Source organism: Lampetra fluviatilis, chromosome 51, assembly GCF_964198595.1.
Source record: "Lampetra fluviatilis chromosome 51, kcLamFluv1.1, whole genome shotgun sequence".
Classification (NCBI taxonomy): Eukaryota; Metazoa; Chordata; class Hyperoartia; order Petromyzontiformes; family Petromyzontidae; genus Lampetra; species Lampetra fluviatilis.
In genome coordinates this window covers 9,847,440-9,863,747 of record NC_136325.1, presented here as the reverse complement: position 1 = coordinate 9,863,747, position 16,308 = coordinate 9,847,440, and the positions used below count along the sequence as shown (strand labels likewise).

The 16,308-nt window shown below is 50.4% G+C and overlaps 1 protein-coding gene across 1 annotated transcript; it reads left to right on the top strand.

Annotated features, from left to right (window-relative positions):
* Positions 1–1,689: 1,689 nt before the first annotated feature.
* LOC144948964 (carbohydrate sulfotransferase 6-like) lies at positions 1,690–15,583 on the top strand. The gene is made up of 3 exons (XM_078878746.1): positions 1,690–1,710; positions 10,087–10,785; positions 14,935–15,583. Exons 1-3 carry the CDS (start codon positions 1,690–1,692, stop codon positions 15,559–15,561), a joined length of 1,347 nt encoding a protein of 448 aa, XP_078734872.1. The 3' UTR covers positions 15,562–15,583.
* Positions 15,584–16,308: the final 725 nt, after the last annotated feature.

The window sequence follows — 16,308 nt, the reverse complement described above, 5'->3', positions numbered from 1 at the left end:
TTTCCCTCCACATTTAGAATCAAGATCACGCGTTTACAGTATTTGGTTGCAATACATGTCCACATGATAAGCCACTTCCTTGAGCTATCATTTGTGGCTCGGTCGCTTCTGAGAAAGAGCTTTTCAGCTCATAGGGCCTGACCTGGTAAATGTAAAATTAAAATCGTGATGATATCTTCTGAACTGGGCATCGCTGGGCCTCCGCAGTAGGTTGCCTTGAACGAGCAGCTGGTGCTGCGATGCAGTATCGACATCAGCGCCAGGGCGTGTTCATGCGGCCGGGCGTAGTGCTGTCCACACCATCCTTTCGTGCATTTGCTCTTGTGTATGTCTGCATGTCCGTGTGCATATATGTGCATGTGCAGGCCTGTGAACTTGTGCTACAGGATTTTATTCCTGGTCAAAGGCATCAGTGACAATTTCCGAACCAGTCATTTCTGCCGCTTTCATTCTCCCATTTTTATTTTCACAATGATTTCAACTTGCAATGCGTCGACGCACAGTACGTGTACTCATGTATGGTGAACTTCTTTCGCACCGTGCGTAGCCAACCATGCTCATCGGGGAAAGGACAACACACTAAACACAAAACGCAGTTCTAAAGAAATGAGTTTTCAATCTAGATAATCTAAAAATAAGGAAGAGCGTTCCAGACGGCCACAGAAGTAAAAGCGCACAATGCAGTGATCGTCTTTGTATCTCGTGTTATATATTTACTCAATCTCGAAGGGAGAGAGAGTACAACGTCGAGGTGCGAGGAGAACCCACAGACACGCAGGAAGGCAGCAGCGCGGTGGTGAGCTGGCGCAATAAACTGCCTAAGCTCTGCGGTCCTCTACATATGACAGTGTTTTCAGTAAATTAACACGTTGGAGGACACCGGAGGCCTAGTGAAAACCCGCACGTGTGAGTGAGGAGGCAACGCTGTTTCCCATTCAGAGAGATTAGTCCGCAAGTTGCTCACCAGTGTAAACCTTGCTGCGATTATTTCTGCAGCTCTGAACATCATCATCACCACCAACATCATCATCACCACCACCATCATCACCAGCAACATCACCATCAGCATCATCACCACCAGCACCACCATCATGACCTGCTGCTGCAGATGATAACAATAACCATCATCACCACCAACATCATCACCATCGTTCGATGCTAACATCATACTCATCATCGCAATCACCTCCTGCCGCTCCTACTGCAGCTGCAAACATCGCCATAACCACCACTACCACCTCCTGATGCTGCTATTGCTGCTAACATCATCATCATCATCATCGCCACAGGCATCACCTCCTGCCGCTCCTACTGCAGTTGCAAACATCGCCATCATCACCATCATCAACCAGGGCTCAACTGACAGCTGTTGATGTGTGCAGTGAGAGCCAGAGGGGGCACAGGAGTGTGAACGGGCGCGACCCCGGGCTGCAGTCCCCGTGCGTCACAGACGCGGCCACGTGCGTGCCCTCTCAGTACCGGGCGAGGGAGGAGCGGGCGCTGGAGGTGGTGGTGGTGCAGGTGCAGGAGGCGTCACTCCCCCCACCCCACAGTGGCCGCCGCTGCTGCTGCTGCGTCATACACGTTAACCATTGACGCATTTTTCCTCCACCCTCGTCCGCCCACCTCCAACAAAACCGCTCGTCTCTGTGCCACCGCTCGCAGAAAGCTGCGGCGTCCAGAGGGGGCATGGTGCAAAGAACCCACAAGGTAAGGAAGGGGCGACGGTCAGACACGCGTAATGACGCCAAGTAGCGACTGCCATTCACCTCCAAGTGGCGGTCACGCCACCACAGTGCTTGTGTCATGCTGGGTGCACCTTGAGGAAACACGTGTAAAGCACACACACACACACACCCCGTATCGGCCTTAAGACATTATCTGGTGCTGCTGCGTTCTCACTGGTGCATCAGCGCAAGTGACGACAGAACTCAAGGCTTTCGTCAATAACTCTGTAAGTTTAAAATTGAATATATATAATGATATAATTAGGTGATATTTTATAGCACATATGCTAGTAGGGAGGGAGAGTGGATTATAAGAGGTGGATACTGCATCTGCCGATGCCATGGAGCCTGATGAGAATTGATGGCACCTTCACAAACTGTTGGGGCAAGTGTTGTTTAGCGTGTTCCTGTGAAGTGTTGTTTAGCGTGTTCCTGTGAAGGCTGAAACGGCACACAAGTGGTCAGTGTGGCTAGCAACACGCTCGGCCACCTGTCTCCCCAGTGCGGATGTCTACTCACCGCACCAGGTACCCATTTAAGTTTGAGTCGTTCTAGGGGAGGCCCAGGACCTGTTCAGATATTTGTCCCCGAACAAAGACACGCACACGGACGCGATGTGGCTAACGACGAGTGGGCATTGCTTTAAACCACTTCGCTCACGTTGATGGGAACCCCGTGAGACGGGAGGGTTCGTGCGGGCTACAGACCAAGAGGAACAGTCGCCCGACTGCGTAGACGTCCGCGGTGGTGCTGTTGGGCGTCACGTGGCTAGGAGATGTTCACGACCTCACCTGGTATGCAGAAAGTCGTGGGTCCGATCCCGACCCTGACGCCTGCTGTATAGTTGGAGTTTGTGTGTTTCTCTCTCTCTCCTCGTGGTCTCGGATTTTTCTCCGGGTCCTCTGGTTTTCCTCTCCACATTTACAATCGACGTGTTCAGAGAATTTGGCGGCAACATATTTCCACGTGATGGGCCACTTCGTTGAGCCATCATTTGTGGACAGGTCGCTTGTGAAAAGATCCACATAGCTCGGTGGGGCCTCACCTGGTAAAAATAAACGTTAAGTTTTTATAGTTGTTCTGCACGATGTCTGACGTTTTGCCCCACATACCAGGGAGCTTCTTCAGGAACTGAATTGCTCCCCCAAACAACCCTGCAACCACAAGGCTGTAAACAGCGCGGCCACAAAGGCGACCCTTGCTTGGAAACAGATAACGTAACTCCATTCGAACAGCGCCTGTGTGTTGCCGTCCATTCTCAGCACACCGCTCGGTTCGTGGAACGGTGCTTGGCAGATCAGATCCTCTCCCGATCCATCGACCACTCAACAATATTTCATGCAAAGGGGCTTTGCGGCCACCACGTGCAGCACACTCGCGAACACCGACACGGGGCAGCATTGGTTCACAGCTGGCGTCAATGTTTCTTTCTGCCTGACGAATTTCTCTCTGCAGAAAGTTTTACAACCATGGCCTCAAAATTAAAAAATACATAATAGGTGATGTCTCGGGCAATAGTCCTGCATGTCACGTGCGACATCTGCGCTGCGGGATTACCGCACACTCTGGAGAAGGGCCGTTGCCCGAAACGTCGCTTATGTACTTGTTCCTTTTAAGGCCAATGTGTTGAGTTCCTTGTTGTTATTTGTGCTTTTACACCACTGCCTACACAGCAGCAGCAGCAGCGGCGGCATCACCGAGACAATTCGACTCATGTCGCCCACGGTGGAATCATCAAGCGCCAGGAAATCCCGTCTAGAGGCACCACCGTCTTGCGATGAGGCTACTTTATACATCGCGATTCGCACTGCGTGAGAAGCACAGTTTGCCTGGCAGGAGGGAGGGGCAGACGGTCGCGTACAAAGGGCGTGCGGACTGCTAGTTATGGTGAAGTGAAAAAACAGGTAATTCTAGAAATGTCCTCTATAAAGCAATATAAAAGCACAAGATGGACATGGCTAAATATGGGCTTCAGTAAAATAACGGGGTTTTGATAAGAAAACAGATGGTTGAGGGCATTCTGCCCCATGATTGATCCCCGTATTTCCCGGCTCTAAATGCTAAAGACTCCCATTCACCCACGTTTAGATTTTTCTGATTATTCCGTAATTGGGCTCTAAAGTAATCCTATTCGCATAGTTTTCAAGGATAAACGCAGTCGTGGGGAAGTGGTCGCCGAGTGAGTGGATGAGTGAACATGAGTCCTGCACCTCCATCCTCAGGAAGTCTAATACATTGCACTTGTGTTCCAATGTTTCAGCAAGAATGTCAAATGTAATTGTGCATTTGGGAAGAGCAATTCTATGCCTCTGGGCTATTGTGATGATTAGGGATGACCCGCTGCTGCTGCTGTGTATACCAATCATTCACTCTCACTGCTGACAACATAATCTCCCTCTTGCAAGTCCAATCATTATTGAAATGGGTTTTCAACTTTTCAAAGACGGGAAGCGCGTCTGACGACAAAACGAACGACGCCAGTTCGTTACATTTGTGTGAGCGACCGGGAGTAGTCCGATCGGTCACTCAAATGGCCACTTGCCTCTTGCCGTCAAATGAAAGTCTCGGACGTGTCGCTGGCCTCTGCAGGGAGAAGCGCCACTCTGTGTCAGCGTCGACTCGCGGCGAACAAACAGCGGGGACGCTCACCCGGCGGACTGCGCTCCCCGGCGGACTGCGCTCGTTAAACATTTCCAGGGGTTTACGGCATTCAGGAATTGGGTGTGGTGTGCGAACAGCATCACCATCCCCTGTTCTGTTGGGAAATATCTCAACTGAATCTGATACTCCTCAGGTCAGCTCGGTGCTCGGTCGTAAGTGACCACCCGGCGCGGTGTGTAAACATCAACAATGATGAGGCAAAGGGTGCTGGGCGTGGTGCTGGCCACCGATCCCCCCCCCCCTCGTGTGCCGTGTTGGCATTCAAAGGTGCTGCTACTCGCTAACAGCACTTGCCCTGGCAGTCTGTTGAAAGATATTTGTCTTTTATTTCGATTTAAAGCAGGACGGCTACTTGCGTTGTGGCCGAAACGTCGTGAGAATTGTATTTTATTATGTTTTATTTTTATAATTTTATTATTTCCCTTCTACGTGACTTTACTGAAAGAACCAAGAAGAGATATTTGTATCTTTGTGTTTTTATGCGAATCCTAAGGATGCAGACCTTGCAACAACTCTAAAACTCAACACGATCAGCAATAATCACACAAAGATTATGGCCCTTCGTAGCACAAGAGCCAATGCCCAAAATGTCACGTATTATGTATATAGAGTTTATCTATTGCGGCTGCAGTGTTATTGACAAATGTTTTTGTTGTTGTAGTGAGTGTTTGTGCACCGCTGCCAATGCGGTAGCAGCAGCACCCAACGAATGTGTAAACGGCTGCACTGCTACTACGGTGGTCTGGTTTTCTAGAGACATACGAGTCGGGCTGCTGCGATGTTAAATCGACGATCCGCTACCAGTATCCACAGCGGCAAGACGATCATCGCGATATCTCGCGTTTCCGTAAAGTTTAACGATGTTCCACGAGGTCATCGTATCGTGATTGTGCTTTGCCGTACTTCCACGACAGCTGAAGAGAAACCTGAAGATTCACCGACGCACGTGTCAATGTTAACAACTCTCAACACCGCGCTGGCAATCGATCTCTGACACGTGTCGCAAAAAAAGTTTTTGCCTTTAATCGAAAAAAGAGAGAACACGTGTTTTTACTTTAACCCCGTGGTAGGATTGACGTTTCAGAAATATCTTGTTGGGAAATATTTTTAAGAACAAAATTAAATGAGCAATGATAATTACGATAGGGCCATATTTAACAAAACGTAGTATATTATTGTTGTGGGTCTTTATACCGTACGATGTATCACAGTATCACCATATCACAAAGACAAAGATGACACAGATCCCCCGTATAGCCTTAACAGACTGTTGGAGCAAGTGCTGTTAGCGAGTACCACCTATGAAGACCGGAACGTTACGCGAGGGGGTGGGTGGCCAGCACCACGCCCGACCGCCTTTGTCTCCCTAGTGGCAATGTTTACACACCGCACCAGGTACTCATGTGAGACTGAGTCGACCTAGGGGAGGCCCAGGACCGGTTCAGATAATCATCACCGGTGTTGGCCGTGAGCAGGAATCGAACCCGGGTAGCCAGGATCATAGCGAAGCGCTCACCGCTTCGCCGCCGCTCCCCGCACACCATCACAGCAACTCCTTATCACAGCAACTTCACGCACAGGCACTTGAGGACATTCGCTCACAAAACATGACTAATCGACCCCTTTAAGCAATGGCAAGATTAATTAAGCAGACAATCCACGAAACACATAGCTCGTCGGCCGCATGGCCTTTTGGAAGTGCACGACTTTAGCACAATTGCTTTCGCACAAGCATACCACTGGACGGGTTTCAACATTCTGTGATTGACGGGGTTAAATGTCAAACATTCGTCACCTAGAACTAAGACTGTGGATCAAATAAAAAAACGCTGACTATGTGACGAAACGCGATCAAATCCGATGTGAAGTTGTAACATACTGTGCACCATTGTAAATTAAAATAAAAACTGCACTCCCATACGACCCACCAACCCCGCACCTTCGCACGACAACAGACAATCACGTACGCGGACTCCTGACGTGTGCAGAGGCATTTAGCGAAATTTCAAATTCCTGCACGGGTTACGCAGAATGTCACCCGAACCCAAAGTTGCCTTCGGCTGGGACGTGGAGGGCGCAGGAATGCAGTCCACTCTGGTTCTCAACTTGCACCGTCAGCACATTGCCACACGGCACCTCAGTTTGGATTCGTGCGTGCGTGCGTGAATGTCTTCATACGTTCTAAAACCTTTTACACGTCGCGTACCGGGGGAGGAGAGAGCAGAGTCGGCGATGTAATGCACGGAACAACGACAAAGGGATGGAACAGGGAGCAGAGAGAGAAGAGCAAAGAATGGGAATTGATGTAGAGGCCGGTGCAGTCACGGGCGGCTCTTGGTATCGGTGCTTAGAGGAGCATTGCGCAATAGGGCAGCTGACGGAGCAAGATGAACGAGATGTTGGGGATGAGAGGGTGATGATGATGTTGAGAGGGTGATGATGATGAGAGGGTGGTGATGATGATGATGATGAGAGGGTGATGATGATGATGAGAGGGTGATGATGATGAGAGGGTGGTGATGATGATGATGATGAGAGGGTGATGATGATGTTGAGAGGTTGATGATGAGAGGGTGATGATGATGAGAGGGTGACGATGATGAGAGGGTGACGATGATGAGAGGGTGATGATGATGAGAGGGTAATGATGATGATGATGAGAGAAGAGGGGAAGAAAGGGAGAGAGAAGGAGCAAGCAGAAGTGAGCGGCACAAAGGAGCAGTGTCCGTTCCTCAGGGCGCAGGGAGAGGGGAGGGGAGGGGAGGGATTCAGAGTGGCTGTGGCCACACTGAAGCCACGTGCTTTACCTGTTCTGGTTTCTCCAGGACCATCCTACGGTTGATGTGGTAGCTGCAGTCCTGGGGAACCTATAAGTTCTTCCGGGATGTTAAAAGTTCCAGTTTTTGTCAGTTGCTTAATAATAACAACAACTAATGTCACTGTCCATCTTATGACAGGTTCATGAAAATATATTTAATGAAAAGACAACATATTTATGATTTATTTAATTAAAAAAAATATCCATATATAACATTTTATGTAAGTTAACATAATAGATTATTTATTATTATTCCGTAATGGTGTGCAAAACGAAAAGATGAAGACACAAACAGAGCGTGCGCTTGAATTTTATCAAAAGCGGCGCTGGAATTTTTTTGGAGAAAATTTATTATTCTTGCAACAACAAACTAATCAATTTGTTACAATTTTAATAATAAGCCTTGCATGAAAAAAATACAATTAAAAACTGCATGAAAATCCACGTAGCCGCCCCAGCTAGGCACAGATCACCAAAACACAATGTATAATAAACTACTCAAGACAACGAATGTGCACGTGCTATTGTGCGATATTCTTACATCGCAAGTGGCAACCTTGATTGCGTCTTACATCAGTGGCGATTATCCGAAATGGTCCCTGACCACCCGTTAGGTAAACTCAGCCTCAACTCAGTATTTGATGCGGTGTGTAAACGTAAACACGGAAGTAATATGTTGTATGTTTATATTGCCCGGCACTTGCTTGCTCATACTACCACTAGCAAGAGAGGGAACTCTACACAGCTCCCCTGAAGGGTATTGCTCCTACACTTCCATGCTCGCCACACAAAGGGGGAGTCACCACAACTTTGCCTCGCCACATAAGACCTGCCGATCGACTTTGATGCTGCACTCATTATTATTATTAGCGTTGCCGCTGGGTGGACAGAAGTGTTGGGGTGGGGGGGTTTAAGACATTTGCCCCGTCGTTTCAACTGCCACACCAAAAGTTCAAATGGAACGTTGACCTCTGGATCAGAGAAGTAAAGTAATATCCGGGCGGTGCCGTGGTTAAAGTGCTCGACTTGCAATCGTAAAACCGCGAGTCCAAATCTCGGCTGAGATGCGGCTCATGGGACCGCGATACCAGAGCCTATCCATCCATCGGGAGCCGGTTGATCAACAGTCATGAGTGGCCATTCTCAGCCTTGCCGTGAATTTGTGGAATTTCTGCCGGGAGAGTTGAGCACTACCGCGGGCTTTCGATCGGTGACACTTGGCTGCTTGCAGCTATTTTTACTTTTTACAAATTCTATTCCAGTTGCGCTATCGGCGTCGCGGCACGAGATCAAAGTGCCCATTCGGATCTCAGAACGGTCCACAGAAGGCGACATCATAGAACTGATCCGTAGATTCCATCGAGTGAACTTTTCTATCCACACGCTCGGGGGTGCACTTTCCCATGCACCACGCTGATTGAGCAGTGGTTGCCACGTGGGGTACCACGTGGCAATGTGCCAGGGGGTACGTGAGGTGATTTATGAAATTCTATCATACATAAGTCATTGGTGAATAATCATGTTGCATGAATCTGCCAAAGTAAAATAAACTACGCACAGCTCTCCTTCTTCCAACTCTCGTCCCCCGTCCACTCACAACTTTGGAAACCCTCAGAAGCAGCTGCATTTGGAGGCTTGCCCCATCTTTTCTCTCTGCCTGATGAAGACCGCTTGTGTTGCGATCGAAACGTCGTGGGTTTTTGCTTTTATTATTTTCAATTTTATTTTCATTTTCTTTCTACGTGACTTTACCGAAGGAACGAATAATATAAATTCCTGCAGTCACGAAAGTTTTAAGTCAAAATTTTACGATAAAATTGTAATCCATATGGTAACCTACAACGATACTTTCTAAATTGATTGATGTAAACAATGCGGGTGACAAGAGTAACGAGCGAACGCGAACAAATTACGTCACACACGCAGAGCGTCCGGTCACTTTTTCATTCGGTTGCAGTTACTAGCCAGTTAGGATATCTCACAAAGTAAACAACCAGTTAACATATTCATGTTCATTATTCATACATGTATTGCTTAGAACCACGTTAGGTCAGGAATGGGGGGGGGTACTCGGCTGAAACAAACGTCAACAAGGGGGGTACAGCAGTAGCCAAACAAGGTTGAGAGCCACTTCTGTAGATAAATGTTTGTCACGTGCAAATCAAACCGACTGTTTCATTCACAGATGTGACGCAATTCAAACAACATAAGTTAAAAGCCACATTTGTGCTTCTATAGCTCTCCGCCATGTGAACTAAATCCACCTCCTGAAGAAGGTCCGACCCAGCACGCGGTGCGAAACGTCGGACAGCTTTCCGAAGCGTTACACGCGGCACAACCCAACGCACGCGTCGGGAAGCTCGGCTCGCCGCGCTCGAGGACCCGGCTTGAGCCCGGAGTCAAACCCAGCGAGTCGGCAGCGCTCACTCGGTGTCTCTCAATGGTTTAGTACCTTTGGTATCGTTGCCATTCCTACAGAGCAAGGTGGTCACGACGGCGCTGCTGGGGGGTTGGGGGGGCGGCGATGGTGGCGATGCTGCCATGCCTATTCCCAATTGAGTCATTTGCAGTGTAATATTTAAAGTTCGTCAAAGTTGGACAGTGACGCTGGCACACAAATGGCTCTTTGCTAACGACGTCTCGGGGTCTTGACGAGATCTTTAACGTCCGCTGTAGAGCAGACGGCGCGTATTATTTTACGCTTAATACGCCTGCGGTAATAACCAGGGCGGCCTGCCACATTCGAACTGCGAACTTCTGCAACAAGCGGCGGAAGTGCTACCTGAACTAGCTCACCCTGAATCGCCTGGTCACCTCAACTATTTTGTCTCTTAAACACAACGGCTCATGCGTTTTTATTATTGTTTTTGTCCGTTGCAGATCTCTTCGCGGCTTCCCACGATGGTGTGCGGACGCAGAGGCATCAACATCCCCACGGTCATGGTGGTGCTGGGGGCGCTGACCTTCGCCTGGTTCATCTTCACCGACAACGCGCCCTTAAGCTTCTCCAACACCTCCAGCCTCAAGATCAAGCTCAAGCGGCTGCAGCAGCAGCCGGGCGACGGCACGCAGCCTTCGTCCGCCGACGGAGCCGCCGCCGAAGTCGCCGTGCCTCTGGAAAGCACGCCGGCCGAGATGGCCGCCGAGGGCCAGTTGCTCCGGGCTCGCACGCACACCCTCATCATGTCCACCTGGCGCTCCGGCTCCAGCTTCGTCGGCCAGATGTTCAGCCAACACCCCGACATTTTCTACCTCTTCGAGCCGGCGTGGCACGTCTGGTCGGGCCTCATGGCCGCCAACGCCAGGGTGCTGCAGCCGGCGTGCCGCGACATGCTCGCTCAGCTGTTCCGCTGCGACGCGTCGGTCTTCGACTACTACGTGCCGCGCGCGGGCAACCGCGACCTCTCGTCGCTGTTCATGCACGCGACGAGCCGGGCGCTGTGCACGCCGCCCGCGTGCGACGCGTACACGCCGGCGGAGATTAGCGAGGAGAAGGCCTGCGCCACGGCGTGCAAGCACGAGAGCTTCGACCGCATCGGGGAGACGTGCGCGCAGTACAAGCACGTGGTCATCAAGGAGGTGAGCGGGCGGCCCCGGGGGCGCGCGAGCGACCAACAAAACTAACACATCGTTACGCCAATCGACGAATCCGTTGTCGTCCTTCCCCCCCCGCACCTCCGATTAGCACGACTGGCTATGTACGGTGCAGAAGAAGTTCAACGTACGTACGTACAATCGCCGCCGTTGTGGAGGGAGAAATGCGGGACGAAATGAATACGTCAACGTGCACGCGTCTGTCCCTCCTCATTGTTTCTCTTTTACACAACCCACTGGCCACAACGGCCTTCTGGGAGTGCGTACTTCAGCAATGAACTCTGGGTCTGTTTCGACATTTGGGGTCTCATCAGGGGAAGGCAGGCTGGCCTGAACCAATGCTGCAATGGGTCAGGCCAGTCTTGACTCGACTGACCAACCACCGAATGTTGAAACCGATGCAAAGTGTTGATGTTGTTGAAACGGACGCTTCTGGAATTGTGCACTCCCAGAAATCCGCGAGGCTCATGTGCAGGGATAGACGTGTAAAGGTTTGGCGTGTTTATTTGTAGATTTAAATAGAAGTGAGTCGTACGTCCATGACGCGTTCATCAATTCGAGACTCACTGTAGCAGCGACGCAAATAACACGCTGACTAGTCCTATTTGGCCCTTGGCAAGGAAAATCTTCCTCACCCCTGCGCGCGTGTTTGTGCTGCAATTGTTGGGCCTGATGCAGGCCAGCCTGGAGGCGCCCAGTGTTCCCGGCACGCGTCGTGAACGTCCTTTGCAGATGAGAGGACGCGGGGTTCATTGTGTGCAGCGGTTACGAACCCGGCGACCTCGAGTTCAATTCCCGCTTATGGCCAATGCCATTTACGATTATCTCAACCAGTCCTGGGCCTCCCCTTGGTCGACTCAGCCTCAAATTAGTACCTGGTGTGATGTGTAAGCAATGTCGCTGCTTGGCCACCCACATCAAAGGTGACATTTCGGACAATGGGAATTCTATATATATATCTTGAGATGTTAACTACCCCGCCTGGTATACAGCAGGTCGTGGGTTCGATCCTGACCCTGATGCCTGCTGCTGTATATTTAGAGTTTTAATGTCTCTCTCCTCGTGATCACGTGGATTTTTCTCTGGGTCCTCCGGTTTATCTCTCCACTTTTAGATTCAACGTGCATTCAGAGTCTTTGGCTATTTTACATTTCCACTTCTTTGAGCTATCAGTTGTGGCCAGGTTGCTTCTGAAATAGAGCTGTACAGCTCAATGGGCCTGAGCTGGTACAATAAAAATAGTTGAATAATAAAGTTGCTTGCTTAACAGCAGCACTTGCCTACAGGGAATATTTGTCTTTGTGTATGGCTCTTTGTAAGGGAAATCCTTTGACAAACGGTGCTTTTTTTTCGCACGCATTTCGAGGAAGCAAGCGAGACATTTTTATTCGCACAATAGCAGTGCTTTTGATTTTGTTGTCAAATATTTCACCCGGATAATCATTCCTTGAGATGAGATTCAACATCTTGTTTGCATGGTTGACCAGGCTGCCAAGTGACGCGTATGTATCATATTGACACATACACAAACATGAAAGCAATTTAAACGTACAGAGTATGCATTTGTACAAAGCCACAAAAAACATTTATTTACTTTTGCATAGCTGTCAACCCATACGGTTTACCCATATTCGTGTACAGGGAATTAGAGTTTTCAGGTCGATACGGCGTACAGCCATTTCAATATGGGCAAAAAAAGTATTTTTGTTTGTGTTTCTCTCTTGTGATGGAACTTTGTAGGATGAGCGGGGTGACCAATAAGGTCTGAATTGGTCTGTGATAAGGTGGGCTCTGATAAGGGGTTGACAGGTTTGCGTTTGTTTGGGGCGGTGGCATTGCATAGCGGGAGCGCGTTCGCCACTTGCTGCAGAGGTTCACAGTTCGGATCCGACGGCCGCCCCCAGTCAATACTGCGGTAATGTAATAGCCTTCAAAATACCACGTGCATACCACGTGTGCCGTCTGCCTCAGCGTGGACGTAAAGAAAGCCGTGACGCCGTTCGCAGGAGTGAGCAAATCGTGGGCTGGGGTCACGGCTCGAATTGTACCAAGTTTGAAATAGTCCACCACAAATCACGCAATTGGGTTTATGCCCAGCAAATCACTGCCCTCCCCGCCACTCTCCCATCGCCTCCTGAAAGAAAAGTCTTGAGACTACGTGAGGCTTTCCTGGGTAAACAAACGTAGTCGTAGTAATAATAATAATAATAATCGAGTATCCATGGTGAGACTGTCGCCGTCTGCTGAGGTCTTCTCGTCTGGTTATAGAGTTCGACTTGAAACAGGATCGAAAGTGCGACCATAACATGCAGAAATACAACTTCTAAAATTCAGGGTTCAATGTTGAGGGAGAGAGCCACGCTCAGTGACGCGCACACACACAAATACGAACTCTCCTCCAATCACGCACACGCAGTTAAACTCCACAGGAGCAACATGCTGATACTGTTATGAAGCAAGCATTCGTTTTATGACTGTACAAAGTACTATGTGGGCAATCATTCCTTCTCCCTGTGATGCACTGTCAGTAAATCCTAATCAAGGTTTGGCGTCATATTATCTCAATTGAAGAACTTCTTGTTTTTCATTTTGTGTCGTGTCTCGTCCACGAGTGTGTAATCCACATGACCCTTGTCCTTCCATTCACATCCATCCATGGCATTGCCAGTCTCCTCCTCCCCCCCCTCCACCACCTCCACCACCTCCTGCTCCACTACCCGCTCCTGCATCTCCTCCATCTCCTCTGCAGTGATTCATATTCTTGGTTCTTCCACGTGACTTTACCGAAAGAACCAAGAATATAATATACCTCGTCTAGTATACGGGAGGTCGTGGGTTCGATCTCAACCCTGGCGCCTGCTGTATATTTGGAGTTTCCGTGTTCTCCCCGTGGTCGCGTGGATTTTTCTCCAGGTCCTCCGGTTTTTCCCTCCACATTTAGAAGCATGCGTTTAGAGTGTTTGTCTGCTGTACATTTCCACGTGATGAGACGCCACTTCAATTGTGGCCACGTTGCTTCTGAAAAATATGATAATAACTCACTTGGCCTTACCTGGCATTTAAACACAAAAAAATTCAGTTTCTCTTCCTTCACCCACTCCTGCCCCACCCTCTCACTTCTACTGCTGCTCCTCCACCTCTACAACCAAATCCACCCCGACCCACGTGGACCCTGGCCTCCTCCTCGGGTCACTATGTCAGCCTATGGGTGTCTATGTCTAAATCTCTGGGTCTCTGTGTTAGTCTGTGGGTCTCTTTGTGAGAATGGGTGTCTGTGTGAGTTTGTGGGTCTCTATGTGAGTCTACGGGTCTCAATGCAAGTCTTTGGGTCTGTATGTTGGTGTCTGCTCTTTTAGTGAGTACACCCTCCCTCGCTCTGGAACTCACTCCGCAGGCATCTCTGCCTCCTGCTTCCACCCCCCCCCCCCCCACAGGAGGCTCGTGGCTGATGAGGATCGCCTTGTGGATTCCAATCGAGTTATTTTGCCGCTAGTCATTCAGATTTAGCAAAATTTGGACAACAACGCCGGCACACGATGGACTCCTTGCGGATGACGTCAGGAGATCTTTAAACGAATCCCTTCCTTATTATCCGTGTGCCCAAATCAATCTGGCGAATATCCCCAATCCAAGCGTTCATGTGAACACGGCTCGCATCGACGACAGCGACAATCTTTGTGCCGTGTGTCTCAATGGAGTTCGGATCACCTCCTGGGTGAATCGAGGATGCCGCTTGCATTCGACGTATCTCCTTGTACTTTACACTGGAGCACGATCGTGACTCTATATCTGTCTCATGTTGACGCATCCTGCAGCTCAGCTTTTGTAATGTGTGCTCTGTTCAACAGCTGGAGGTCAGCTGCATGAGCCGATGTGCGCTGCGGGGAGTTATATTTGCGAGATTTTCAATTCCTCCTCGTGTGACACAGTTTTGTTTAGTTTTACGTTCTGATTTTCAAGCGTTTCGCTTTGGTCACATTGGTGACCCGGGTCACCGCTCTGGCAAGATGGGGCTCATCCTGCATCATTTGTGTACGTGATTTGCTTCTCTTTCCTATACTTTGCACTCCTATCGTTGCTTTCGTACTGTTCGTCGTCGTCACGCGACTGACCCCGACCGACCGTCTGCCGCAGGTGCGCTTCTTCGACCTCAACGTCCTCAAGCCACTCCTGGTCGACCCGTCGCTCAACCTCAAGATCATCAACCTGATCCGCGACCCGCGCGCCGTCGCGCTGTCCAGGGACAACGCGCCGCGCGGCCTCAAGCGGGACAACGGCATCGTGCTGGAGCGCGGCGGGCAGCTCGTGCTCGACGCCAACTACACGGCGCTCAAGACCATCTGCGACAGCCAGGCGGACATGGGCGAGGCGGCGCTCGTGGGCAAGCAGCCGTACTGGCTGCGAGGGCGCTACCGCCTGGTGCGCTTCGAGGACCTGGTGAAGGAGCCACGGCAGACGGTGCTGGACCTGCAGGCGTTTGCCGGCGTGCCGCGCGACGACCGCATCGCCTCCTGGGTGCACAACCTGACGCACGGCTCCAAGTCGTCGGGCGACGTCTTCTACGTGGTGCCCAAGGACGCCGTGAAGGTGGCGCAGAAGTGGCGGCTGGAGCTCACCTTCGCCAAGGTCCTGCAGGTGCAGAAGGCGTGCGAAAGGATGATGAAGATCTTCGGCTACAGGTTCATACGGACGCTGGGTGAGCTCAAGAGCATGGACGTGAACCTCATCGACGACCTGAAGTTCAGCGTCTTCGGACACTGAGCGAGCGCGCTGCGTGCGTGTCGCCCGGGCCCCGGGGTGGGGGGGGGGGTCACCACTTTGGCCAGCGCAGAGAGCGGCGAACATTTTGCCGATTTCGCGTGTTTTTGTCGCGTCGCGGTTGGATCGCAGTTTTCAGCGGCCTGTGCAATGCGCTGCTTCGCGGCGGTTTTGGCGAAGGGAGGGTTCTTTCGGCTCGGAGTGGGGGAGGATTGTACTGTGATTATATCTGTACATTGTTCTGTTGAACCTTGGGGATGCTGGCAAGATGTAATGGTTAGCACACTTTACTTACCACGCAGAGGTCGCCTTACACGGCGCGGCAGCTGAAACAATGGGGGAAGTTACAGAAATGCCAACACCGCCTCTGTCCACCGAGCAGCCTAAAACGGGTAACACGCAACAATCGGTGGTTGGGCAAGTGGCGTGTGGTGGGGTAAAGTGTGGGTACCTCCCATCTCGTCCCAACATGTCTGGCCAGCGGGGGAATGAAAGGCAAACTACCCTCTAGAGTTTGCTCAAGTGGAGGCCCTTCTTCTGCTAGCGGTGGCATGCGTAAGACATTTTCAAGGCTGCACCTTTACGTTTATTGGTTAAATTCTAGTCATCGTCGCCGTCAAAGTGTTGCTGTGTGGTGACGTCCGGATCACAGCAGGGGGAACACTGTCATTCGAGTTACTGCGATGTATTGTTGTTGTTGACGATACGGCACAATATCAAACTTCACAAGATGACGATTGTCACGATATC